The sequence below is a fragment of the Acipenser ruthenus genome, chromosome 10 (genome assembly GCF_902713425.1).
Source record: "Acipenser ruthenus chromosome 10, fAciRut3.2 maternal haplotype, whole genome shotgun sequence".
Classification (NCBI taxonomy): domain Eukaryota; kingdom Metazoa; phylum Chordata; class Actinopteri; order Acipenseriformes; family Acipenseridae; genus Acipenser; species Acipenser ruthenus.
Genome location: NC_081198.1, coordinates 6,553,402 through 6,579,294, shown reverse-complemented (window position 1 = coordinate 6,579,294; position 25,893 = coordinate 6,553,402). Strand labels below are relative to the sequence as shown.

The following is a 25,893-nucleotide window of genomic DNA, read 5'->3' as shown; positions in this document are numbered from 1 at the left end:
ACATTTTACATTTAAGGGCAACTTTGCTTAACTTGATACATTTTTGGTGTCAACTCACGGTTTCAGAGTACCAAAAGGGAACGGTCAGGCTGGCAAGCATCCCTAAAAAGCGTAGTACTCTAGAAAAAAAAGATACTTAAACTACCAGTTTATGCTATAACCAAAATTCACACAAGTCTGATTAATAATGATAGACAAGCCCTAAAAGTGTTTACATTTAAATAAACTTGATAAGGCATTAAATATATATAAAAATATGTAAGGAAAGTGGTATATAAAGTTTTGGTACAATATTTTAATACTTACCCATATACAGATAAGAGCCTACCTTTTTTTTTTTCAAAACATTTCATAGCTATTTTAAAAACACTACATTTTAATCTCTCAAAGAAATACATTGAAAGAGAAGCAGACAATTCAGTTATTTTGTATTCATGTTTAGTACTTACAGTGCAATGCTCCTTGAAGGAACACAAATCAAAGATGATGCACAGCATAGGGCTCCTCAGCCCTACACATCTAGTTCTACGCTGGATGCATTTTAAGACAATGGAAAGGCAAACTATTTGCATTCATGTTTTTCTTTTAATCAAATTATCAGAGTAAAAAAAAAAAAGCCAGCAAATATATACAAAGCAAACAATGACTTGAGACAACAAAAGAGAAATTTTAAATCAGTACTTTTGTAAAGAAAACCTCTGTTAATATACAGAATGCATTTACCTGTGCTGTAAAAAAGCAGCAGTTTAACTAAAATGTTCAGTAAAAAGTCACATTTATGGGAACATTTAGTAAAATACTTTAGGCTTTTTGCTTACCGCTTTTCTAAACTTCCCTGTGAGGAAAAAAGGTGTGCTCTTATTAACAGTTCAGTCTATCTCGAGTCAGCATTCAGGTAAAGTTATTATACAGTACAGTGAACATGCTACAGTACTAGACTGAATAGAATAAGTAACAAGTGTATGCTGCCAATGCAATATTTACAGATGCATGTTTCCTATTCCTAAAAATCACAGAAATAGAAAGCTGGTAAAAAATAAAAAAACAGCTAGAGATAAAAACAAGTGATCTAAAAAAAAAAATATCACCAAAATAAAAATAAACGCAATACGAGGACTTCACTTATTTGCAAGACAAGCAATATTCTCATTAACAAAAAAAAATGCAGATTCACATTTTTAGACAACTGCAAAATTAAAAACTTACTGAGCATTTACCATTGCTAAAGAGGGTCAAAGAACACCAGCTACTTTCACTTAATTCAAGTTAAAAAAAAAAAAAAGGCTAGGAGAGTTTATATAAAGCTTCAGTGCGTACGCTATTGTTTTCACAAAGTAACTTGCATGATTCAGAATTACCCATGTATTTCCACCCAACTTACCAACACAGGAGGTTTCATTTTGTTTTATTGCAAAACACAAAACAGCCACTTTTAAAACTGAGATGATATACATGGAAATTACTACAGTTTATAAACAGAAGCATAGACCACATAAGTTGAAATACAGGTGCTGGAATGTCCAAATCTAACCACATACTAAAAACAAACCATTCACTTAATACAAGAATCGCCTCCGTTATGGTTATTCTAAACATTTTTTTTTATTATTATTATTATTTAAACGGTTTTTAAACCAAAGAAATTAAGATCTTCATCAAGGCGTCTGCATCCAAACATTTAACAAAGGTTTTTTTCGACAATGAAGCATATACTCTATGTCCACTTCACATTACTGGCCCTGTGCAGAAGAGATACATAAGAAATACATATGAGGTTAACAACAAGAACAATTAGGCTAATTACAAGGTCTGAGCCTGCATAGGGAATAAAGGAATTAGTAGGTATGTTGCCATCATTGCATACTTTTCACCACCTGGAGGAGAAATGTATTTTCTTTAGTACAAACACTGGTTTAATGCATGCAACATCAAGTTACAGCACCATCTCTGAATGTTCTGCACAACCTGGAGGGGGGAAACTTTGTTTAATGCATGCAATCAAGTACCTTTTCTTTAAGATCTATTAATTGTAGCAACTTAGGCACACACGTGTGGATTATGACAAACCAACCTAATGTTCTATTCAACCCTTAGGAAGTGTATACCTGCTGTGCTTGTGGTGCTGGTGGATGTGGAGGCACTGCCTGCGGGCTTCCCTGCCCGTAATATGCTGCCTGTTGCCTGTAGTACTCTGCCCATGCAGCACTGTAGTCTGGTTGGCCAGCTGCTGGGGTAGCACTAGCTGGAGCTGGCTGACCTTTACATTTGATTGAAGGAGAGAAAGAATGGTGGTTAGTTTAGTGGCATGTATATGTAGACCAATGACAATGTTCACCACTTTATGGCAATCTAAAATTACTTTTCTGGTTAAACTTGACTCTTGGTTGTGACAAATTTCAGAATTTGTCTAATTTAAACTGTACATTGTAAACATTTTTCATCCAATTAACACAGAACACATGTTTACATGCATATCATTTATACTACAGAAAGCTGTGTTTCACTTAGAAAAACAAGAAAACAAATACATATTCTAAAGCATCTTACTGGCTTCTATACTTTCACTTGAAAAAGTTAATACCTTGCTTTTTATAGTACTCCTCCCATGCCTTTGTGTAATCCTGTGGCTGTTGCCCCTGTTGGCCTGCAAGGATGAAATGTTTTATTGCTACAATCTTTCAAATGTATATGGTCATAACTTGCAGCTTAACCCGAAACTAAATGCTCCATTATATAGAGTATATATTTACTGTGTTCTCTGCTTTCTGAAATACTACGTATGGTGCTAACCGTCCAACAAGTACATTTCACAAAGACAATACATAATGCCATTTTTCTGCTTTGTATTCTTCTTTTGAGCAGATCTGTGAAAGATTAAAAGCAATTATATATTGCACAACACCGATTAGAATACATGCTGTGCAAGTTCCCACCTAAAAATACTAAAGGGGACTGGAGGAAAAAAAAAACCCACTGTTGCTTTAAAAGAGAGACCATTTGAAGGTAATGGTTGCTTTTATAATAATCTTTGAAATTTGATGTATTTTGATTTAAAAGATATTTGGTTTTCTGTATACTGTCTCCACTGTTCTGTCTAAATCTACATTTTCAAAATGCTTTATACCCAATTTCTTGTAATATTCCTCCCAGGCCTTCGTGTAATCTGCCTGTCCACTCTGACCTGGATTCTGCTGGTCACCTGTTAAAAATGGTACAATTGCAGTAATTGGTAACCATTCTTTGAAAGACTGCGCTAATGTTTTCTACCTGCATTTCTATTTTCTTCAACAACTAAATGTTTGGAATGCATATTCACCTTCACAAAGGTAAAGCAAGTTGCATATAATTCTAATTTGCTACCATATAGCAGCTGAATGCAAGCTCTATATTGCAAAAGGCGGCAAAATATATCTGTTGAATGTGTGCAACAAATATGCACTTCTTTAGTTTACCTGTTAGGTATATGTGCAAGACAGTTTAGGGATTGAGGTAACGGTAAAAAAAAAAAAAAGTTCCTGGATTTTGCTCATATACCTCAGCAGATTGCTAATTGACTCGGGTTTACTTCGCAATAAACCAAAAACAAAGAACGAAAAATCCACACATTTTGGTATAACATGCTAAAAATGCTACAAGCCAAAACATTTACTTACCTTGTCCATTTGTCTGGCCTGAACCTGGAGCAGCATTTGAAGTTGCTATTGGTGCTTGTGGTTGCTGCTGATACTGAGAATAGTAAGCTGCCCATGCTGCTGCATTAGCATCTGCTGCTGCTTTACCTGTGAAACATGCAAATAAACATGCACAGCACAAAAAGGTCATTCAAAACACTTCATAAAGTACACCCAATTTATACATATGCCAAAAATGTTAACTACAAAAATGTAATGCAACATTACTCAAAGTATTACCCCAAATTCCCAATTAAGTCTGAGCTTTTCTGCTTACCTGGGTCTTGCTGTCCTTGTTGTTGCCAATGTGGAAAACCATTACCCCATCCTTGTGGTTGATATGGTGCTGGAGGACCACTTTAAAAAATAAATACAGAATACATTAAAAAAAAAAAAAAACAACACACAACACCAACAACACTGCATTGAATTGAGTGTATGCTTACTGAGGTCCTTGAGGTCCCTGGTTGTAAGGTCCAGGGTTGTAAGGTCCCATTTGTGCTGGTGGCCCCGGAGGTCCTTGGGGACCATGTGGGGCTGGACCTCCATGAGGTCCTGGTGGGCCATGAGGACCCCCTAATGGACTCACCGGACCCTAGGATGAAAATTTAAATAAATGTAATCTACTTAAAATATTTGTCTGCCTTCTACTTTTCTTGCCAACGCCAATAATCAAGTGTTATTAAAATGTAGTACAAGTTACACTCACTCCAATCTTTTCTTCAACAAGCTGTCTGGCATAGTCAATTTGTTGATGTGATCCACGGATTGTGAACATTTTGAGACTGGGATCCGCATTGGGAGGAGTATTTCTTTGTAGCTCTATCCTTGCACCAGACTGCTGGCTTATACTTTTTATAGTTTCACCACCTGAAAGAACAAACATGTTAACATCTTCTTAAAGTTCACACATTAAAACATGGCTCCATCCTATCTAGCTGGCAATATTTACTTGATACTATAAACATTAAATAAGTTCTCTTGGTGATGTTTCAATAATGCATTTAATACACATGCGATTAGAAGACAGAAATCAGACCTTCTAATTTGTTTCATGTTATTTTATGATAATGATTTCAGTACACTCACAAAACAATCAAGTATAACTTTCAAACAATTAACATGGTTACCTTTTCCAATGATTAGCCCTGTCTTCATAGTGGGAACTGTAAAACTGAACTCCTGAAGTCCACCTGGGGGACCCATGTTCCAGTTGCCTTGGCCCCTTCCTCTTCCCCGGCCCCCTGGTCCAGGAGGTCCACCAGTCTACAAGGATAGCAAATCCCCATTAGCTCTATGCTAACTAAGCTGTTAAATACTAAACAGCACTCAACCGCAACATTTAAGTTACTATAACAAATTAAAAACAAATACAATACCGTAGATCTAAAAAAATAAACGGCTGTCTTCAGTTTATAATACACTTTTCCTGTCAATGTTGACACATCAACTGGACAATGCTTGCAACTATAAAAAGTTAGATGTTTAATCCACATTGGACTGCAGTGTTTGCTTAAATACATACACATGTTGCAACAGAAAATAAGCAAACCTGTACACTTCTCAGGAGGTCGCTGATGATTTCTGCAGCATGCTGGGATCTGTCTGGGGGTCCCATTATCTGAGCTATTCTCTCTGGTGTGGTTCCATCATCTGAGAAATCATTTAAATTTTTAGATTTAGCCTTTTCAAAGAATTCACATTTATCATAATGCCTTCCCATTGTCCTAGCTACAGTCAGTTGTTGAGCAGAACACCATTGTTGTTGGCTATAACACATTTCTGAAATCATTATACAAATTAAATGTTTAATCCTAAATTACTGATCACATTATGTAGAATCACAATAGCCAGCGCACCAGAAGAATCCCATCCCTTGTATTAACCATACCTGGTTTAAACTGAATCCTGACACCAGTATCATTCTGAATCTTCTTAATCATTTCCCCATTCCTGCCTATTACAATACCAACTGCAAACCGTGGCACAGGGACCTAACAAAGATAAGGAAAAGCAAAACAATTAACAAAGATAATACAATCAAGGTAGCGTGTCATTTGTTTAACAAACCACAACTACATACGGACATGATAAATATCAATTTAAATTCAGTTAATAAATAAAATTGATAATAAAAAAATCTTTAGTACCTGTGTCTCACTTACATCTAAGCCACAGTCATTTCCACCCATTCGGGATCCATACTCATTACGTTGTTCTCTAAATCCCCCTTGATCTCTGATAAGTTCCATCACCATATCTTTAGCTTGCTGTAAATACATAATAAAATTAGATGAATGAACTTCTTACAAAACTATTTCAAAACTTGGGCATTGACTCACCTGAACCTTAAATGGCTCTCCTGTAATTCTGAGTGGCTTATCTGCTCCTGTGTTTTGTGGTCCTTCCTGAATCATCACCATTTTCACTCCAGCACGTTCCTGATATGCGACAAAAGAAGTTGCTTGCATACAATAAAACAGTGCACTCTTTAACTAAAATGTGAACTGTAATATGTGTTTGCTCACCTGCAATTGCTTTATTGTTTCTCCACCCTTTCCGATTACCAAGCCAGCTTTACTGGCTGGAACCAGAATTTCTTGAACCGACATTCCTGGTCCATCTGAATGGTGGAAGACAGGTCCAGGTCGCCCCTTCTCTACAATTTCACTCAATAGGCTTTTTGCAGACCTAAATAAACATAACATTTCCAAAATGTATGACCAGTAGCTATGCACTTCAGAAAGTATACTGTATCAAATATATTAATGCCAAAATACATTTAATATACTTACTGAATCGAATCGGGAGAACCTGTTAACATGACTGATCTGTCGGGAAGACCACCACTATCTAGAAAGATAAATAATTTTAAACAGTTAGGACACAAATTATGTAAACGCTTATAATAAAATGTTACAACCTATCACTTTTGTAATCTAGTAAAGTAGTGCTTCACATACATACTACAAAGTATATCTTATAGTACTACTTCAATTCATGTCTAATCAAAATGCACTGCAAGATATGCAATAGTCTAGACTTAACTAATGCTGACGTTATTAAAATACATTTTACCATTGCTTACCTGGGGCAATCTGTATTTTGCATCCAGACTCCTGCTGCATGCGAGATATTTGTTCACCACCTCTGCCAATTACTAAAAAACAAAAAATTGCACGACAATGACAATCAGGAAGGTTTTCTATTAAGTTAATAAAAAGGAAGTTGGTCTCAAACTTGATATACTTACTAAATCCGACCATTCCATCTGGAACTTTGAACTCTTCTGTAACGACCGACCTAAAAAACAAGTTAGTTAAAACTTCAGTGATCAATAAATGTATAAAACTACTACACATTAAAAGGCTTTTTAACTTCTAAATTGGGTAAGTGAAACTTAAGTAGATAACTATTAAAACATGGACTCTTATAAAAAAAAATGTAGACTACAGCTCCCAAGACAAGCCTGCATTCTCTCACCCAATTTTATGTCAGGACCTATATCCTTGTTCCATAACATCTGAAGTGCTGAATATAAAGCCTAGAACTTCAATCGTTACCATCCATTTCTTACATTTTGAAAAGACCAAAATATGCAAGGAATTATCATTAACAAGTTAGTTTGGGTACATGACAGACCCTACCAGAGATTTGCATCTCCTGAAATAACCACTAAACTTGCATTGTTTGATTAATGAAAATAAATGCGCACTTACCTCTGAGATGCACCCATTCCTCCCATTGGTGAGCCAAATGCTGTATAAAAAAAATTTAACTTATGAAACAGCTAACCTTAAGTGGCTTTTAGTATTTTTATTCATACATCACTTATATGGACAATAATGTTGTAAAGACAACCATAATTGTGTTTAATCCAACTAAGTGGCCAATGAAGTTTATAATTCAGGGTTAAGCTCTTAATATTGTTAGTCTTAATTCCCTGCAACACTTAACTTATATATAAAACTACATATATAAACATTCTCAATATATTTGAATGCACTGCATTCTGCACTTAAGTTTATGCAGTTAAAAAAAAAAAACATCCAAGTCTTACTTTAATTAATGTAACTTAATTGTTTTCAACAGTAATTTAACAATACTTACGATCATTCTGGGAGGCAACCTTCTTGGAGTCTGGTTGATCTGTAACAAAAATGAAAATTATCTATAATGCGATCCTAGAATGTTGTTTTTTGGTATCCCATTGCAGCAAATCTTAGAGCCTGAAAAGAAAATGTTTTTCAACTAAGAAACGTATTAGATACTGTTTAATGGTAACATGAATGTTATTAGCCTTCATCAAACTAGAGTCTTAAACCAGGACTATAAAAATCATAACTGACGATGGAAAACATTCTCTCTCAATAGTGTACCGAGGTATAGCAATCACAACATGTTCTTTCAAGGCAAGGAACTGACAGCTTTTAAAAGGACTAGGGTTAGAAATAACCACTGGTTATTAGATGTACTTTTCCAACTGCACTTCATCAAAATCACAAGTTTTTCAAAATAAAAAAATCTATCTGACATGACAAAAAAAGGTCAAAACCTCCCCAAAACAAGACAACATCCTATACCATTCCATCAATTTGTTTTAGTAAAAAATGTGCTTTTCCCTGCATATACTTTTTATTTATATTTATATATATATATATATATATATATATATATAAAAGGAACTTTTCATTTTCTCATCCTGGCTATATGAATGTAGTGCTTATCCATGTATCCAAGTTTATAAAAAAAGGTCCTAGCAGGAACTCCGAAGCGTGCAGACACAAACTTCTGTGTTTGATTTTTTTTTTTTTTTTTTTTTTTTAAAACACAAAACAAATGCCAATTCCAATTTATTTATTTTTTTTTTGCTGGAGTGCAAACGTTCCAATTTGTGTAGGGAAGATTACTATTAATACTTGATTGACAGATATTACACATTCACATACTACACACAGGTTAAATAAGCAAAAAGTTCCTGCCTTTGAAAGGAGAGGACATTCCCTCCCAGTGTGTTCTACTGCTCAGACTTGTCCAAGAGTCATCTACACATGAAATAAAAAGAACACATGACAAGCATAAGCTGAAGTATCATTACCTCTGTCTTACTCAATTTAAACTGTACTAAGGAGTACCACAAATCTAGATTCCTACACAATCAAATTCAAAGGTACAGTAGTACTAAAAGACTAAACAGTTTCCAGTATAAACCACTGTTAAACAAGCCAATACGTACACATTGGCACAAACGGCCAAACCTCAATAAAAACGCTCGCAAGTGTAACACATTTGACTCAATACAATCACCCAACTTTCATAATTTGTTTTAATACAACACGACACTAGTAATCTCTATAAATGTTAACTGTAGAAACTAAAAAATAATCCATGCAAAAGCACTGATTGTTTCAAATCAAAATGTTACTTTTTGGACATTCTATTTTATACATATGCAGCTAGCAGAATCAAAACCACTGCGTGTCTCCAACCAGGAAAAAATTATCCACTCGGGCTATACAATGACAAAATATCGGCAAAATTATCTTGTATGGCACCATTAGTATTGCCATGGATTTCTACTACTGGCGAGATACAGAAAAGGAGAACTGCAGTTGTGGCACTTAATTATAAATCAGTACGTTGCAAAGAATTGTGTATGGAAGTAAATAAATCAAGTTTAGAACTGGATACGCTCATATTTGTGTCTTGGGCGAGATAAACTCACCTGCATCTTCCAAAGGCCTCTTCTGACCTCCGTATCCAAAGTCATTTGTACTGGCTGGAGGAGCACCAGCCCCAGCCCCATCCCCACCTATTTTAGCAGCAATCTGTTAGGTGAAAAAAAACAATGTTAACAGTCACTTACTACCTTTACTTTTAATGTAAAAAGACTACTTGACTTTCCATTATCAGAGAAGTATTCACGGAACTCAAGTGGGTAACGTAAACGTACAGCACCAGATACAAACATCTTGTCTGACAAACTGTAAATGCAAACTTTAGAAACTGGTTACAGCGCTCTATATTGACTAATATTTTACCAAATTATTTGTTATTTTTTAACACACAATATATCGGTAAGACATTCAAATTCTAAACAAATAAAATCCCACCCACTCACTTTTGCTTTACATTCTCTCTCTCATATATATATATATATATATATATATATATATATATATATATATATATATATATATATATCAATGTTTTCCTCAGTAAATTTCATTATTGCCCATCAGAAACATTGTTCAACCATATTTGTAAATTACAGTACTGCAGAAAAAAATAACGTTGTAGCGTATTTCTAAAGAGCTCCCTATAAAATTAATATCAATGAAAAGTTTTTATTAATTAATGCATACGAACATGTGACGCCAAGTAAATTAAACGTGTTTTGATTCACCCATCCCTTTTAATTAGAAAGTTGTTTCTCGGAGGACAACTGCTGCGTGTTAAGTACGAGGGCCTTGAAAAAAATAAACAAAGGACTGGATAATTCCGGTACGGCGTCCAATTTCTTGGTGTCCGCTAATCGCAAACAATAGTATACTAAAACAGGAGATTAACAACTGTTATACTGTAAATTAATTTAAAATGTTATCGAATCGGCAAAACAGATGGTGGGGGTTAGGTATCCAATCTTTTATTGAAATACTTCAATAGAACTAGGCCCTTAGGCTTCAGATCTCCCTCATGTTTAAACCTCCAAATTTATTATTTTTAACACCGTTGCACGATTTAAAAACCAGTAAACTTAAACACTGACCTGTCTTGCCCTTTGGAGGGCGTCTTTAAACGCGTCATTCATCCCGCCGCCTGAGCCCGAAGATGGGGGAGCTACGTTCGAATAATCAGCCATTCTGAGTTTCACTCCCAACGTGCAGCCGACTCGTGTAAGAAAGGAGAAGATGGCCGTCTGTCTCTGTGAGAACAGTTAGTGCGACACAGCGAGGGAGGGACAAGAACACCCGGGAGGGATCGCGAGATCGCAAAGTGACACGCTGATAGGTTTCTGACAAACTCAATCAAGCCGTGGGCGGGGTTAACCTCGGGGCGTTCACTTTTATCGGTATACATTTTTACTTTAGGTCCTATATATATATATAATCGAGCGCAAAGTATGAGAGACCGGGACTAGTGCAGCATAAAGAAATATCCCCAAGAAAGTGTCCTGAGGGCATCAGATGATTCGAGGGCATTTGCCATTTACTCCCACCTTTCACTTCCAGAGATCGGCAACTCTACGAAATCAAGCCACCCTGTCCCCGTCCCCGTCCCCGTCCCCAACCCCAACCCCAACCCCAACCCCAACCAACCCCTGCCCTAAAACCGAACCTCAAACCCAATACCGAAACCAAAACCATTAAGAATACCTAACCCAAAACCTAACCATTAAGAATCACCTGGTGCCCTCAGGACACTTTCTAAGGGATATTCCTGTTTGCTGCAGGGCTAGGGGTAAGTTCAGACACCACCCTAGCTTCCTGCCATGCTTCCTTGACAGCAGTTGTGGTAGCATGATTAACCCATCTCTGTGTGTGGAAGCTTACAAGGTATATCATTTCAAGTTGCCAAGTTGCTTTCACACCATGAAGTCATTTTTGAGGAATTGGATATTTGACTCATAGCCAAAGAAATAAAGCACATACTAAGTGAACTGCTGTGTTTCTGTACAGTGTAATTTGTTTATAAAAAAGGTAAAATCAGTTTGTGCCTTCAAAATTTTTTTTGCCCTACAAACATAACTAAAATTGTTGTGGAGGGGTAAGTTGAGACATTGTTAGTGGGGTAATCTTTTCCTGTGGTATTGTTGTTTTTGTTAGTATTATTATTTATTTATTTATTGTTTATTTAGCAGACACCATTATCCAAGGCAACTTACAGAGACTAGGGTGTGTGAACTATGCATCAGCTGCAGAGTCACTTACAAATATGTCTCACCTGAAAGATGGAGCACAAGGAGGTTAAGTGATTTGCTCAGGGTCACACAATGAGTCAGTGGCTGACGTGGGATTTGAATCGGGGACCTCCTGGTTATAAGCCCTTTTCTTTAACCTCTGGACCGCACAGTTGTTTTACTTGTCTTTCATTAAATTCATGCATTTTTACCACACCTGAAAAATGAGTGCTATGATTTTAAACAGTATATTTTAATGGCTGGAATCAGCTGGCTTCATTAAATGTTTTTTTTTCTTTTTAAATGTATTTTTATTGCACACTTGTTATTAAGTTATATTTAGTAACAGGCATTATAATGTATTGAATCATTGTTTTTTGCATTGTCCATTAATAAATGTGTTTTTAATGGAATCATGTTGATCAGATTTATTAGTAGCATGTATTTATTTTGAGGTCGTTTTTCTTTTTAGTGGAGGAAAAACATAGTAATAGTCAGTCACATAAATTCGCCACCATTTATAGCTAGTTACCCAACCCTCGCACTTCACACTTGCAGAGTGCCCTCAGGACACGTCAAAGAATCGTCAAACGTTTGATTTGACGATTCTAGACAAGAGGAGGTGAGGTACCCTGGTGCAGTATTGCTAATGGAATTTCACCATGTTTTTCATACCAAAACATTTGGAAAAGTAAATCACTGGGACATAATATGAATGAATTGGAAAAGTAAATCACTGGGACATAATATGAATGAAGTGAATGGGAGTGCAACATTTCTAGGAGTAGTAAAGCAATTGTATACGGCATCTAACTGCAACTGAGTTTAGTTTCATGATAATATGATAGCCTTTGAATAATAAGCTTAAGCTTCGAAAGACAAAAATATATATGGTTACACATGGTTACGTCGATAACTGTAACTATGCAACTTTAAATTGATGACCACATTATATGTTACTGAGATGGTTTTGTTTTCCGTTTTTACTATCTTATTATGTTCCCTAGAAATACTATGTAGTGTATTACAACAATATTTTGATAGACACCATTTTTATAATCAAATGTATCCAAAGTTAACCCTTAAGAGCCCAGGTAAATTAACAGTACATCATGTAAGCTTGTTGCAGGCGTATGTTCAGGTGACATAGGATTTTAGATTGGATGCTGTTAGTTAAATATATAGATTTTCCCTGTGGTACTTTAGTGTCAAAGAGCTCTGCCAATTGATGATTCAAACATGAGGTTTTTGTTGTCTGCCGCCTTTAACAAAACAATACAACAGTCCCTCCTATAGTAGGTTTTCAAATGTTTAAATAGATTATAATGCTGGTGCTAATTTACAGCTAGTAATATAGAATGGTTTGAAAAAAAGAAGTACATTCTTAAAGCAAAATCTATCAGTTGAAGAAACTTTGTGAATTATTTAAATACTTAATGAAACGCCTGTTGATTTTTTAAAATGAAATAAAACTGTTCTAAACTGGTACATAGCATTTAGAAGCAGGCTAGCTGTGGTGCAGTTTTTGTGTCGCAATAGTGAAATGGAACCTCGAGATATGTTTTACTATATAGGGAAATGCAGGAAGCACTGTTCAGGCTCATTGTAAAATATTTTCAATTCAATTCAATATCAATTGTTATAACCTACAAGATAAAATGCTTTGCAATGCATGTTTAGTGACTTTAATTGATATTTCAACATTTTCATTTATAATTGAACAAAAATCCAAATACAATGTTATGAGTTCTTAGGCAATGTTTTCTGAAAAAGTTAGTTATTCATTACACTTTTCTCTCCAGCTGAACTTTAAATACAAAAAAATAAAAGTCTACTCATTTAAAATGTACAAAATATTTTCTAAATTCTGTACAATAGATACAAAAGGTTTATTTTTCAGTTGCTCAGGTTTAGTCCCTTTGCAGGGGCTAAAATAGAGTGTCTCCTTGTCATTACATGCATCATTCATTTGGATGTATTATAATATTGAAACTGTACAAAAAAGATACAAAACCAAACCAGTCATGTGTTCAAAGAAAAATAAAATTCCAGTTTAGAAGTTATGAGATAGTTTAAATAGACACATGGAAATGCCCTCACAAAGCTGGCTCCCATTCCACTGTATAGCCCTCTAACTCCACTTTTCATGTAGATGTTTTGAAACATTTCAATAACACTTGATGTATTCACTGTATTTTGAAGAGCTGAAAGAGAAATAAAAAACAGATCAACGTTGTCTTACATTTGTTTCCTCGTGAAAGATGGTTAACAGTTTAGGCTGTTCTCAAAAAAACTTGAATGACCGTAATGATCTTTATCTTACCATTGGTATATGATAATGCCACACAGATAACCACACATTATTATTATTATCACCAGAACAGTGACTATGCGGCATAACTCAACAGAGGACAGTGTCTAGAGCTATTTTTGTTTTGATAGCAAGTGGACTTTTAAAAGGAGCGCGACAGTGCACACACACAGGGGCAAAATCTAATTTTAAAAACAGTTCATAAAACTAGATTTACACAGATGAAAACAAAGTACAGTATATTGAATCTACTTTAAAATCCTACCCAGAGCTTGTTGCTTAGTTCTGATGGTAGCTAAGGGGTAGCTTGCCACATGGCCACAAGCAAATGCAACAGAGCTACAGGCAAACAGTTTTGTGATGCTGGTGTGTGTTGGATCTGTGTCTGCCCAGTTCATCATTGTCTACAAGTAACAGAAAAAAATATGTTAACATTAAAGTGTGCCTTCATTGCAAAGACAAATCTATTAGATCATTTCATTTGGAAGTTTAAAGTAATATGATTATAATAATCACCGTAATATTCTGGATACTAAAATATTCATTTATATCTTACAAAGAAATAAAGCCATTTAAAAAATAAATAATGTAATTACAAAAATTATGGAAAATGCATGCAATGAGTTTAAATCAACGACTGTGGGTCAATCAGCAATCTATTTTTTATTTTTTGAATGGTTTCTGTATTATAAAATATGAAAAAAAACATACTGTATAACCATATTATGCATGATTTAGTAATACATTGTACATATAGGATGTTCATCCAGAATAAGCCAAGAAAGCAAAGTGTTAGTGAGAATTTTCTAAAATGTTAACTCATGTAAACCCACCTCAAAGACTGCACACTCTGTACCAGCATATGGTATCATACAGATGATGCTGGGTTTAAACCCTCTATAAAAGGCATGTATTGATTCCTTTTGGTACATGGATTTAGCACACCCGATGATGCCTGTGTACACACTAGCCGCCTGGAGGTTCAGTCTGACTTTTAAAATCTAAAAAAAGATAAGAACCTACTAATATTTTTTTATGATACAACAGATCACTACGTTTGTAACTTATCTTGAAAAGCTCAAATGAGACTTCCTCTTTAACTATAAAATGTGGCCACTTTTCAAGTTTTCAAAAGAATACTGAAAGGGGCAAAAAAAAGACTAAAGGGTTAATTCCAGAAACATACAGTACCACGTTGGTATAAGCCACTATTTAAATCTACACTGTATCTCAGAGGACTAATCTGTGTAAATAATGAACATTTAAAAAAACTGTAATTTTAACATTAAGAATACTGTAATAATGATCCTAATACATTCTTCTGTGGGCATTACATGCTTGATAATTTACCTTCTCCTTCGGAAAGCATTCTTACCTTTGGCAAAGTCACTTACTAAGCAGGCAGTGTCCATGTTGTTGGCTATTATTTTCTAATACATTACCTCTAAGGGGTAAAATACTGCATGCGCCGCTGCTCCAGAGACACAGCCCAGGCCAAACCTCTGATGGATATTTAAATTGTCTTCTGTCACATGACCAAAGAGTTTTATCTGGAGAGAAACCCAGCAAAAACGTCAGCATTATTTTGAATAGTGTAGTCTTATATTGTGCCTGTTCACAAAGCCTTTTTAGATATGGTAGCCCCAAACATATAGTATTATTAAAGTAATACATACACCAGATATACTAAGCTTTTGCTCCACTTTTTTCTTGGAAGCTATGTTGGGTTTCTGAAAGGAGAATCCACCCACTAATCACATTCGTAATCAACCTGTTCCTATAAATAACCCTCATGTCTAGGCCTCCTTGTTGTTTGTTTGGTCCTCCTCTATCCCTGCCTCCACCTTGCAGTGTGCCTTGTCTAGAGGGAAGGTGGCCCAGAGTGCCACTTGTTCTGCCCGCTGGCATTCGTTATCATCAATCAATATACATTACATCATAGTTCGGCCAGCATATAGGGGCAGCTATCGAGCGCCAATGGACAAGGCCATGGGCCAAATTATATTATGTTTCATTATGGGCATGGTCATTTGTCAAATGCAATAAAGAATGGTTCATTTTAAATATTTTATAATAAGTTGTTTATAATTAGTTTGGGAAAATATATGATTTAGAAAAAAACTGGAGCAAAGTTTGCACTGTAGCAAAAGTAAATCTGGCTCTGTATCTTCTAATGAAATGTAATGCATGGTACAGCACATGTGCTAAGAATAATACATACCTGGTTGTATATTAAATACTGAAAAGCAGACTGTGGGCTTCCTTTCAGAATGCTCACTGTATTCCCCTGCCACAGAGACTTTAAACCATCTGGTCTTATTTGTTTTAAGCCATGCAAGATACCATTGGAACTATCCACCTGAAGAAAAATAGAACTTCTTTTCAAGACCCAGTAGTATTTATTTTACCCTTATCTATTTTTAATAGCTTTTGCTTGATGCACAGCTAATGGTCAACTAGTGGGTAAAACGTACTTGAAGTTGGATTTTTAAGCGATCTATTGGTGCAGTGATAGTCCTGGACACTGAATCTGCTACTCCACCAGCAAAAATCATCTTTTTCCAGGCTCCTGAATGAATCTCTTCCTCTGTGAATTGCATTGGCATGGTCAAACTTTCACCAACATCAAATACCTGTAGAAATAAGGGGGTTTCATTAAGTTACAGGAACCAAAGTTATGATCCATACAATTTAGCAATGTTGACTGGTAAAATAAAACAAGACTTTTTTAAGAACCTTCCTTAGACAACTACTAAGAAAATACAGCAAGGTGCTAAAATAATTTTTTTAATAATTTACAACTGCGTGAAAACACATAAACCTCAGGGATGCATCCTTTTCATAACTGTCTTTACCATACTACGTTTCCAAGAAGAAACAAGTTCTTCTATGTTGTCGACTGGATTCAGGATGATGTGGCGAAGAAATTCATCCCAGTCTACAGTCATGGAACCATCCTTGTCCATCCTTTTAAAAACAATACATGTTTTTGTTTTTCTGTCTAGGAACCTGATGATATCACATAGTACATTTTACTGTGCTATTTAAATGAAGGAATACAAAGCAACAATAGATTAATACAAAATACCTCCCAATAGATACATTGGAGCATTATTATTATTATTATTATTTATTTCTTAGTAGACGCCCTTATCCAGGGCGACTTACAATTGTTACAAGATATCACATTATTTTTACATACAATTACCCATTTATACAGCTGGGTTTTTACTGGAGCAATTTTAGGTAAAGTACCTTGCTCAAGGGTACAGCAGCAGTGTCCCCCACCGGGGATTGAACCCACGACCCTCCGGTCAAGAGTCCAGAGCCCTAACCACTACTCCACACTGCTGCCCTTCTTCACACTTCCCCTTACAAACACTCAATACTAATTCCAAGTCTGACATAAAATGTTATGGTGTGTTTTTAGGAATCAAGCAGAAGCATGCCAGACATTGACAACAAACACACACATCTTACATTTGTATTAATTTTTCTGCATGTCTCTTTGTTATCTCCACTCCTAATTCCTCGAACAATTCTGTGATTTCGTTCTGGTCAACAAACCCTAATAGTCAGAAAAAAAAGAAATGAATATGAATATAAAACAAGTCTAATATTATTCCACCTTTCCCCCAAAACTTCTACCTTCATGGTCTATTACAGAGCTACTTCCTTCACCTCTTACTTCAGTACACACCAGATTACCTCCCCAGAAAGAACTTGCAGAATAGAATGGTTTACAGCTATCTAACAGCACATTGTAGTGATGCTGCTACCTGGCTCAAAACGAATCTGTATGTACAAAGGTAAATATGTATTAACACTGAAGAGATACAAACATATATATATATATATATATATATATATATATATATATATATATATATATCATTACTTTGCTGCCTGCTAAAAAAATGGATTACGTCTAGATTTTGACAGGAAAACAAAACAGGGATTCACTGAAGTCACAATTCAATTTTAGAAGATGTTAAATTGCAGTAAAATTGACAAGGTGTTTCCAGTCATAAGAACATAAGAACATAAGAAAGTTTACAAACGAGAGGAGGCCATTCAGCCCATCTTGCTCGTTTGGTTGTTAGTAGCCTATTGATCCCAGAATCTCATCAAGCAGCTTCTTGAAGGCTCCCAGGGTGTCAGCTTCAACAACATTACTGGGGAGTTGGTTCCAGACCCTCACAATTGTTTTACAATGCAGATACAGTGCAGCCTTATTACCTTAAACAGTTATGTAGCCAATTTAATGCACCACACTACTTACCACTTTTATTTTTGTCTATTAGTTGGAAGTTTATTTTCCATTTCTTTTCAGTGTCCATCATGTAGCTAAGAAACTCATCATAGTCTAAACGCCCATCGGCATTCGTGTCATAAACGCCTAAGATGCCCTGGAAAAGAACAATTGTGATAAACCATTTACACCAGCGTCCAATGATACCTTTCACTTTTCAATTCCACACATACAGCGTGTCTATACACATGGCCACGTCCAACAACACCAGCTGAACATCTCCTTCATGTGGTAACGATGTTGGACAAGTAATGCCAAATGCATCAGCTACAGCATCTCCAAATACAATATCATCAAGTAGATACAATGCTACAAACAATAAAGCAATCAGAAAACCACCTTCCTAGAAATGCTCCGTCGCTCTTTGTGTTGGACTGTCCCACTACAGTGAGATAAATTAATGAATCGCGAATGAGGTCTGCTGCTCGTTTGTTCGTGTAGCATTGTATTAGAATGAATAGAATAGACTATTTCAAAACACATTTTTGTAAAAGTACCCTTCGTTATACCTGGAGTGTTAGCAGCTTTGCATTGACATTCAGTATAATTGAAATAATTTCCTCTATATCAGAAATTAAAGCTAGGATTGTGGGTATAAAATACTTAAGTGGCAATGCAGCCAGGAGACTGGGTATAAAATACTTAAGTGATCAAACTCTTACCCGAGCCTTGTCATCAGCAGACACAACTCCAATTTTCTTCATTTCACTGTGCAACTCTTCTACTCTGATATAACCATCATTGTTGCTGTCTAACTTCTGGAACAGTTTGAAGAATTTATCCATACTGTTTGAACAAAAAACAAAATGACATCCTAGGCTCATACAGAATGACATTGTAATGTCATTTCTATATGCAGGTCGAGCGTATTTATTACATTTTATTTTAAACGTTCAGTGATAAAAATGTATATGTATATATTTTATATCTTGTGTGTACATACCCTTTGTCAGGATGCTGAGTCATTTTCTTACACTGTCGAACACATCAGTCTTTTTTTCTCCTTCAGTCCTGCAGTAGGATCTCCTAAAATCAATCCAGTTGAATTAGCTGCTATTAACTTCATTGTTCAGCAGATGGCGCTGCTTCGTCATAACCAACGAAAGGCGTTTTTTTCATCTTTTAATAACCTTTAAATAACCTCAACAAAACTAAATAAAATCCCGTGTTTGTGAAGATCACGAAAGACATGAAAGCTTGTTTGTGACACTACCTCCACCACAGCAATGTGCTCCATGGCATTTTCTCTGCCACTGGGCTCTCCTAGTCACCCACAAAGCTCAGGTTGAACCAAGGTTTATCATTTTGATATTTGCATTTTTTAATATACTGCACATGCATCTTTCTTGAAGTCCAAAGGCTAAATTGCCAGTGCATGTTGAGTTATTTATTAAATTAACTTTTTAAACAATCACATTCAATGCTGCAATACCCGCGGCTACCATAGACCGATCGCCGGTGTTGAGCAAACCCAAGAATGTTTACATGGCATGTTACAATCTGACAGAGAAAAGTTCCCTTAATCATTTCTACAATAACGATTAATCAATTTGAACTACCAGTTAACAGAGTTAATGATTACAGTCAGTAAAAAGAAAGAATGATTTGATCTATCACAAACTTTCGATAAACTGGCGTAAAATGTCCCTTAATAAGACATTTTTGGGGGGGACCGACAAGGCGTTGCATAGAACCCACACTGTTTACCTGTAACAAATCAATGTTGTACCGGTATGGGAAACCATGAAACGCACAGCTAACTGTGAAGTGCTACATCAAGTGTAGTGTATATTAATCACATGAAATAAACAGCCTGTAGAAAAACACAAACAAATCATTATTGTTGCACAAATGAAACAACCAAGCATAATTCCCGAAGGCCCCTAAAAATAATCAAGTAGCACCCCAAATATTTAAAAAAGGAATACATGTTTTGGCCAGCTGTATGGGAAATGACGTGTTTCAGCACTTAGTTTCTAGAAAGAGCTACCGAATTCCAACGTGGAGGGGAGGGATTGCTAGGCTATATAAAGAAGGGCAGCAAAGGGGAATAAACGAAGAGGGGCGAGTTGTGCTGTCATCTTAAACATTAACTAAATAAATACAAATAATACATGTATATATTATCTTTGGGGTGTAGGGCATCATTCATGTAATTATTAGGAATACTTTCCGGCCAGCGCCATATCTGAACAAGAAAAGCCTTGCTGTAACATAAATCGCAGGCAGGTTTCCACAAAGGTTCCTGTCAAGCAGTAGGAATTGCTGGTTGCAAGTAATAAAAATGGGAAAGGATTATTATAAAATTCTGGGGATACAAAAAGGAGCACCAGACGAGGACATCAAAAAGGCTTACAGAAAGCAAGCTCTGAAATGGCACCCTGATAAAAACAAGTCCGCCAACGCAGAGGAGAAATTCAAGGAAATTGCCGAAGCTTATGAGGTGCTTAGTGACCCAAAGAAGAGGGAGATTTATGACCAAGTTGGAGAAGAAGGTATGTGTTCACCTCATTACCGTATTCATAAATTATTAGAGCTGTTGTTTTATTATAGGGAAATTAAATGATCCCCTAAAAAGTCTGGTCTTGTTTTAAAATGTTCTTACAACAACAACAACAACGATAATAATAATAATAATAATAATAATAATAATAATAATAATAATAATATTAATAATAATAATAATAAATAAATAAAATGGTTTTTTGCCTATTTGCCGTCCAACACAGTCTGCTTTAACTTAAGGGGAATGTGTTGAAATACAAAGAACAAACTTTGGATAACTAACTTGTTTATGCTGTATATTCTGTGCTCAAAGCAGTCGCCTACAGTATTTTGGTATTTTCCTATACTCGCAAAGATCAAGGTTTTAAAGTGAGGATACGCCTGAGAAGACGGTGCAATTATATCACTGGCTCGGTGCCGGGAATGGACATATTAACGTGATGTCACGAAATAACTTGAGTTTTTTCCGTTTGTTGTCAGTCATGATAGTCATATTCTGGCACGAGATCTACTTAGTGGTTCAGAATAATGACATTGCCATATTTTTTATAGATTAGAACCAGTCAGAGCCTGCCCAGAGGAATTGTATCTGTTGGAAAACTGTTACAATTTCTTTGCCTATTTGTAGTAAAACTGAAGCTAATATTACAGTATTATTTTAAAGGAATTTAATTCTTAAGTATGCCTTCCATTTTGAAAGACATGACATTATTATTCCTATTTCACATATTCTAGAGCACAGTTTTTTGGTCAGTTTTGATTAATGTAATTTGCAAAAAAAAAAAAAAAAAAAAATTATATTAAGGGCCATATTCATAAAACGAAGCAAGGATGTAGCAATGCTTATTAATAATTCATGTTTATTAATACCTGTTGATGACTTCCAGAAGGAAATGGACATTAGATTCTTACAGACAGCATGTGTTTTGACCAACTTTGTTTATTTAATTGTAGTTGAAAAGCAAAATAATTAAGCCCCTTACTCTTACTTTAACTAGATTTCTTATAATCCACACTTGGTCAAATATAATATATTATATAAAAGTGCTTAAATGGCAATCTAAGGTGCCCCCCCCCCCCCCCGTTTCTTCCTTAGCATTTATATCAGTATCTAAATGTAGGGAAACTAATTAGCAGCCTAGCAGGTGTCTTGAGAGGAGTACCTATACTATACTGATAACCAGGGGTCGGTAACTTGTCTATACATGGACATGCATGTCCATGGCAAGAGTTATCAGTGTCCGTGGTTGTGAATACGTCTGACACACACACACTCATAATTGTATTGAACTTCCTTTTATTTGTCCATGGCCAAGATGTTGTTGTTTTTTTTTTTTTTTTTAAATGTCCGTCACTTGACATTGTGCCGACCCCTGCTGATAACAGATGGTTACCATGGAGTCCAACTATATGAAATGACATTCAGGCACAAGGGAGTAACTATCTTAAATCTGCTCTTTCTTTACTAGGGCTTAAAGGAGGGTTTGGAGGTGGTGATGGACAGGAAGGCAGTTTCCAGTACACATTCCATGGAGACCCCCATGCTACGTTTGCTGCATTTTTCGGGGGCTCCAACCCTTTTGAAATGTTTTTTGGGAGACGGGCAGCCAACGGCCGGGATGAAGATGATATGGAAGTGGACGCGGACCCCTTCAGCTCGTTCAGCAGCTTCAACATGAACGGGTTCCCGAGAGACAGGCATGGGGGGCGTGGGCAGATTCGACGCAGGCAAGACCCTGCCATCAACCACCAGCTGAAAGTGTCCCTAGAGGAAATCTACAGCGGCTGCACAAAGAGGATGAAAATCTCCAGGAAGAGACTGAACCCCGACGGCGGGTCTTTTAGAACAGAGGACAAAATCCTGACCATTGAGATCAAACGTGGGTGGAAGGAAGGCACCAAGATCACCTTCCCCAGGGAAGGAGATGAATCGCCCAACACAATCCCTGCAGATATCGTCTTCGTCATCAAAGACAAACCTCACGCACACTTCAAAAGGGAAGGGTCAAACATTATTTACCCTGTTTGGGTCAGTCTGCGGCAGGTAGGTTACAAAAATGGCCTTACACAAAGCTGTTAGACTACACTGAAGTCCCTCACAAATAGAATCCCTGATGTGTTCTGTACAATGGAGTTATGTTCATATCGTTGTTCATTCAGTATTGTCAAGACAGCAGAGCTGACGATTGGTGTTCAGTAACAGGTGCTACTTTTCCATGACTGCACACGTTACTGATGTTTCATGAGGAACTCTGAAACGTAATGCATGTGTGTGCTGTTCTGGAGTACAGACTTCCGATTTCCACCTCCAGTGTCCCTGAAAGAATGGAAATGTAGTCAAATTCGTATGGTCACATGTTTTTTGTAAAGCATAGGCACATTTTGTGAAAGGAATAAAACCATTTTAATGGTAAAAAGCTGACAAGAAAATTAACAAAGAATCAACGAACCCTAGTAAAGAGCAAATATCTCCATGGTAACAGCTATAAAAAAACAGAAATGGGGAATGTAAACATTGTTCACATTCATAGAGAAAAACAGCACAATATCAATTTCCTGTTGAATACCTAAAACTGCTATGATGGCAATTTGTTCATCTTAAACAATAGTCATTATCTGGTTTGCAACAGTATATGTATTACTGTATGTATCCAAATGATGCTGTATGTCGGTGTTTTATTCAGCAGCATTGCTTCATGGGCAGCATTAATACATATCTTATTGTTTACTTTGAACTATTTTAGATATGTTAGAGAATCATATTAATAAAAACCACCACTTCCATTAATAGTGCAGTGTTATGTTTAAGGGATAATGTCATTGATGTGGCGATAGCCTTATTGTTCTCCAGCACTCTAGTGGTTTTAGGACAGGTGTTGTTAATCAGTGTCATCTTTTCTGTTATTATTATGTAATAACAGAATGACTGACCTCCACAGAAAACAATGGGAGAGTGGTGCCAGGTTGTTGTATAATATAAGGTATGACTGTATGTTTTGATTTTTTTTTTTTTCAGGCGTTATGTGGTTGTTCAATCAGTGTGCCAACAATAGATGGGAAATCATTCAATTTGAAGATAAATGAGGTACTCAAACCTGGAATGCGAAAAACTCTTGCTGGTCAAGGACTGCCATTTCCCAAAAGCCCAGATCAGCGAGGTGATCTTGTTGTAGAGTTTCAAGTCAACTTTCCAGACAGTCTCCCGCCATCCACAAAGGATGTTCTGAAGCGCCATCTGCCTTGAAAACCTGCAGAAGATGGGTGTTGTAACAGCAGTGCCACTTATCATTTATACTCTATGGACTAAACAAACAGTTCACAGACTTGATACAAAGAATGTGCAATATATATAAATAATATATATAATATTATTTAGCAATACTGCATCTTTTTTATAGTGCATGCAGCAATTAAACAAAAATGTAAATAAAAGCTTTTAATGTTTAAACAGTCTGCTGGGGCTTTAATACCAGATGTTCTGCTCTTTTTTTACAATCATTGAGACTAAACATCATGACATAGAAAGTGTGCCAATCTACTGTATGCATATAAACTGACTCACAGTGTGGCTGCTTTGCTGAACTAATAGTTTCCTTAAACAATGTGTTTATAACTATTGTACCTACAGAATTTCTAGCTTGAGCTCTGCTTTGAAACATATGGCCCTTTTCTTTGCAGTCTGGTATTGCAGTGACTGTGGCTTATATCGTGGTAAATACAGGCATGATGTAATAATGTTTTAAATGCTGGAAGCCTCTATTAATAGCACGGTGTGGATTCACAATGAAAAGGTCAGTCGTTATAATTATCTTCCTTGTTTGCTATGGCAACTTTATAAACAATAATGCAAACCACATGCTGGTACAAAGTCATGTTTTAAATAATATCAGGCTGTAAGCAAATTCATGAATACACTTCCAGTTGAGTTAATATTGTAATATGCAACACGTAGCAACAGAAACTCATCTGAGATTAGACAATCTGGTGTACCTAAATAGTTTTCACATTTCTTAAAAATTCCCATTTGGGCTTTCCCCACAGATAAAAAGCTGAAATTATGTCCATATTTGTGGCTGTGTTTCAAAGGAAAAGCTTTTGAATTAAAATTAAACTTGAAATGTCAATATATGGTACACACCTGTTTCTGCTCATCAATTTCATTCTATAGTAAAAAACTTGTATACGTGTGTGACAGGGATGACTGAGTGGTGATGTCAGGCCAGAAACAGGAACTGCAAACACACGGTGCAAAGCACACTGCAGTGCTATTTTTATTAACAAGACACAAATAAATAAAATATTTAAACACAAAAACAACTGCTCACAGAGCGAAAAAAAAAAAAAATTAAACAAAAACAAAGTCACGAACACCAAAACAAATACCTCGGTCAAGCTGGGCAATCACCTTCACTGATCCTATAGTTTTGTATTTTAGTTTAGTTTCATTCTCCTCTCTCTCCTGTTCTCTCCTCTAGAACACCCACCTCAAAAACGGCAGATGGTTTTATGACCATCTCCTGTTTAGCAACAAATTAATCAATGAATTAAATCGGGAGATGGTCACCTTCTGCACGAGGTTTTGTGAGATGGTGCTTCCCCATCCATGTTGCCAGTCCTCTTCATAAATAAATAAATCATAATAATAATAGAACAAAACAAATATGTTTTATAGCATGGCTTTGCCCTGCCCCCTCTAATTATGTGCAGGGCTCTCTCCTGCTGCCTGCCACAACACGTCATCCTCTACTGGAGGGTTCCAATGAAAGCCAGTCCAGTTTTTCTCTGGCAAATGAAAACTTAAATCAAGATATGTAAGATACATTGTTTTTTTTAAAGTGACAGATCTATATCTAGAAGAGTGTGAAAGAATTCAGAATATGTATCTACTATATAGGCATTTGTTTTCTTATCCAACAAGGTATTCAGTGATGAGGGTTGTAAAGGATGAAGCCAGACAATAAATCAATCTGAAGTTTAGGAGTGATAAGCAAGGCTTTGAAATTGGGTCTAAAGTGGGAATAATAACTGTATGCCAATTATACCACCATGACAGTTAATAAAGCCGAATATAGAATTCATTTTAAGAGAAACATTACAAGGGGTGGAAGATGAAACAACAGGAAAGAGTCTAGTAGAAGGGTATATTGAAAAAAAATGATATATACACACACACGTATATGGATGGAGCGAAGAA

The 25,893-nt window shown here is 36.0% G+C and overlaps 3 protein-coding genes across 9 annotated transcripts; 1 reads left to right on the top strand and 2 right to left on the bottom strand.

The window, feature by feature from the left end:
* Positions 1–563: 563 nt before the first annotated feature.
* Positions 564–10,614, bottom strand: LOC117407341 (far upstream element-binding protein 1-like). Of its 6 annotated transcripts, none has more exons than XM_034012270.3 (22): positions 10,441–10,614; positions 9,397–9,499; positions 8,654–8,716; positions 7,782–7,820; positions 7,391–7,430; positions 6,925–6,974; positions 6,760–6,831; positions 6,467–6,524; positions 6,200–6,362; positions 6,014–6,112; positions 5,822–5,941; positions 5,563–5,665; positions 5,224–5,324; positions 4,802–4,937; positions 4,381–4,541; positions 4,118–4,266; positions 3,949–4,028; positions 3,654–3,779; positions 3,125–3,199; positions 2,582–2,644; positions 2,106–2,257; positions 564–1,739 (listed from the first exon to the last, which is right to left on the bottom strand). In XM_034012270.3, the coding sequence occupies exons 1-22, from the start codon at positions 10,531–10,533 to the stop codon at positions 1,731–1,733; spliced, it is 2,055 nt and encodes a 684-aa protein (XP_033868161.2). In that variant the 5' UTR covers positions 10,534–10,614; the 3' UTR covers positions 564–1,730. The 6 variants fall into 6 exon arrangements, with proteins under 6 accessions (XP_033868161.2, XP_033868172.2, XP_033868190.2 ...); XM_034012281.2 differs by having other exon boundaries at positions 5,837–5,941; XM_034012299.2 differs by lacking the exon at positions 3,125–3,199.
* A 2,632-nt stretch (positions 10,615–13,246) lies between these two features.
* Positions 13,247–19,246, bottom strand: LOC117401001 (mitochondrial adenyl nucleotide antiporter SLC25A24-B-like). 2 transcript variants are annotated; one of them, XM_034924143.2, is made up of 11 exons: positions 19,138–19,246; positions 18,857–18,980; positions 18,165–18,291; positions 17,363–17,450; positions 16,738–16,891; positions 16,357–16,515; positions 16,104–16,241; positions 15,325–15,432; positions 14,716–14,883; positions 14,148–14,286; positions 13,247–13,775 (listed from the first exon to the last, which is right to left on the bottom strand). In XM_034924143.2, exons 1-11 carry the CDS (start codon positions 19,158–19,160, stop codon positions 13,594–13,596), a joined length of 1,410 nt encoding a protein of 469 aa, XP_034780034.2. In that variant the 5' UTR covers positions 19,161–19,246; the 3' UTR covers positions 13,247–13,593. The 2 variants fall into 2 exon arrangements, with proteins under 2 accessions (XP_034780034.2, XP_033857279.3); XM_034001388.3 differs by having other exon boundaries at positions 16,738–16,849.
* Positions 19,247–20,196: 950 nt separating this feature from the next.
* On the top strand, positions 20,197–24,832 carry LOC117403481 (dnaJ homolog subfamily B member 4-like). Its single transcript, XM_034005615.3, has 3 exons — positions 20,197–20,689; positions 22,169–22,743; positions 23,716–24,832. The coding sequence occupies exons 1-3, from the start codon at positions 20,479–20,481 to the stop codon at positions 23,941–23,943; spliced, it is 1,014 nt and encodes a 337-aa protein (XP_033861506.1). The 5' UTR covers positions 20,197–20,478; the 3' UTR covers positions 23,944–24,832.
* The last annotated feature ends 1,061 nt before the right edge of the window (positions 24,833–25,893 follow it).

What these genes read in the sequence shown, in the direction of transcription:
- LOC117403481 (XM_034005615.3), top strand. Translation starts at nt 20,479, where the DNA reads ATGGGAAAGGATTATTATAAAATTCTGGGGATACAAAAAGGAGCACCA. An exon ending in TGACCAAGTTGGAGAAGAAG is followed by an intron (nt 20,690 to 22,168) that starts GTATGTGTTCAC and finishes TTTCTTTACTAG; the next exon opens with GGCTTAAAGGAGGGTTTGGA. An exon ending in TTTGGGTCAGTCTGCGGCAG is followed by an intron (nt 22,744 to 23,715) that starts GTAGGTTACAAA and finishes TTTTTTTTTCAG; the next exon opens with GCGTTATGTGGTTGTTCAAT.
- LOC117401001 (XM_034924143.2), bottom strand. Translation starts at nt 19,160, where the DNA reads ATGACTCAGCATCCTGACAAAGG. An exon ending in GCTTAAAAATCCAACTTCAA is followed by an intron (nt 16,242 to 16,356) that starts GTACGTTTTACC and finishes ATTTTTCTTCAG; the next exon opens with GTGGATAGTTCCAATGGTAT. An exon ending in AACTAAGCAACAAGCTCTGG is followed by an intron (nt 13,776 to 14,147) that starts GTAGGATTTTAA and finishes TTTCTCTTTCAG; the next exon opens with CTCTTCAAAATACAGTGAAT.
- LOC117407341 (XM_034012270.3), bottom strand. Translation starts at nt 10,533, where the DNA reads ATGGCTGATTATTCGAACGTAGCTCCCCCATCTTCGGGCTCAGGCGGC. An exon ending in TAGATGTAAGTGAGACACAG is followed by an intron (nt 5,666 to 5,821) that starts GTACTAAAGATT and finishes TATCTTTGTTAG; the next exon opens with GTCCCTGTGCCACGGTTTGC. An exon ending in CAGGATTCAGTTTAAACCAG is followed by an intron (nt 5,325 to 5,562) that starts GTATGGTTAATA and finishes ATGATTTCTCAG; the next exon opens with ATGATGGAACCACACCAGAG.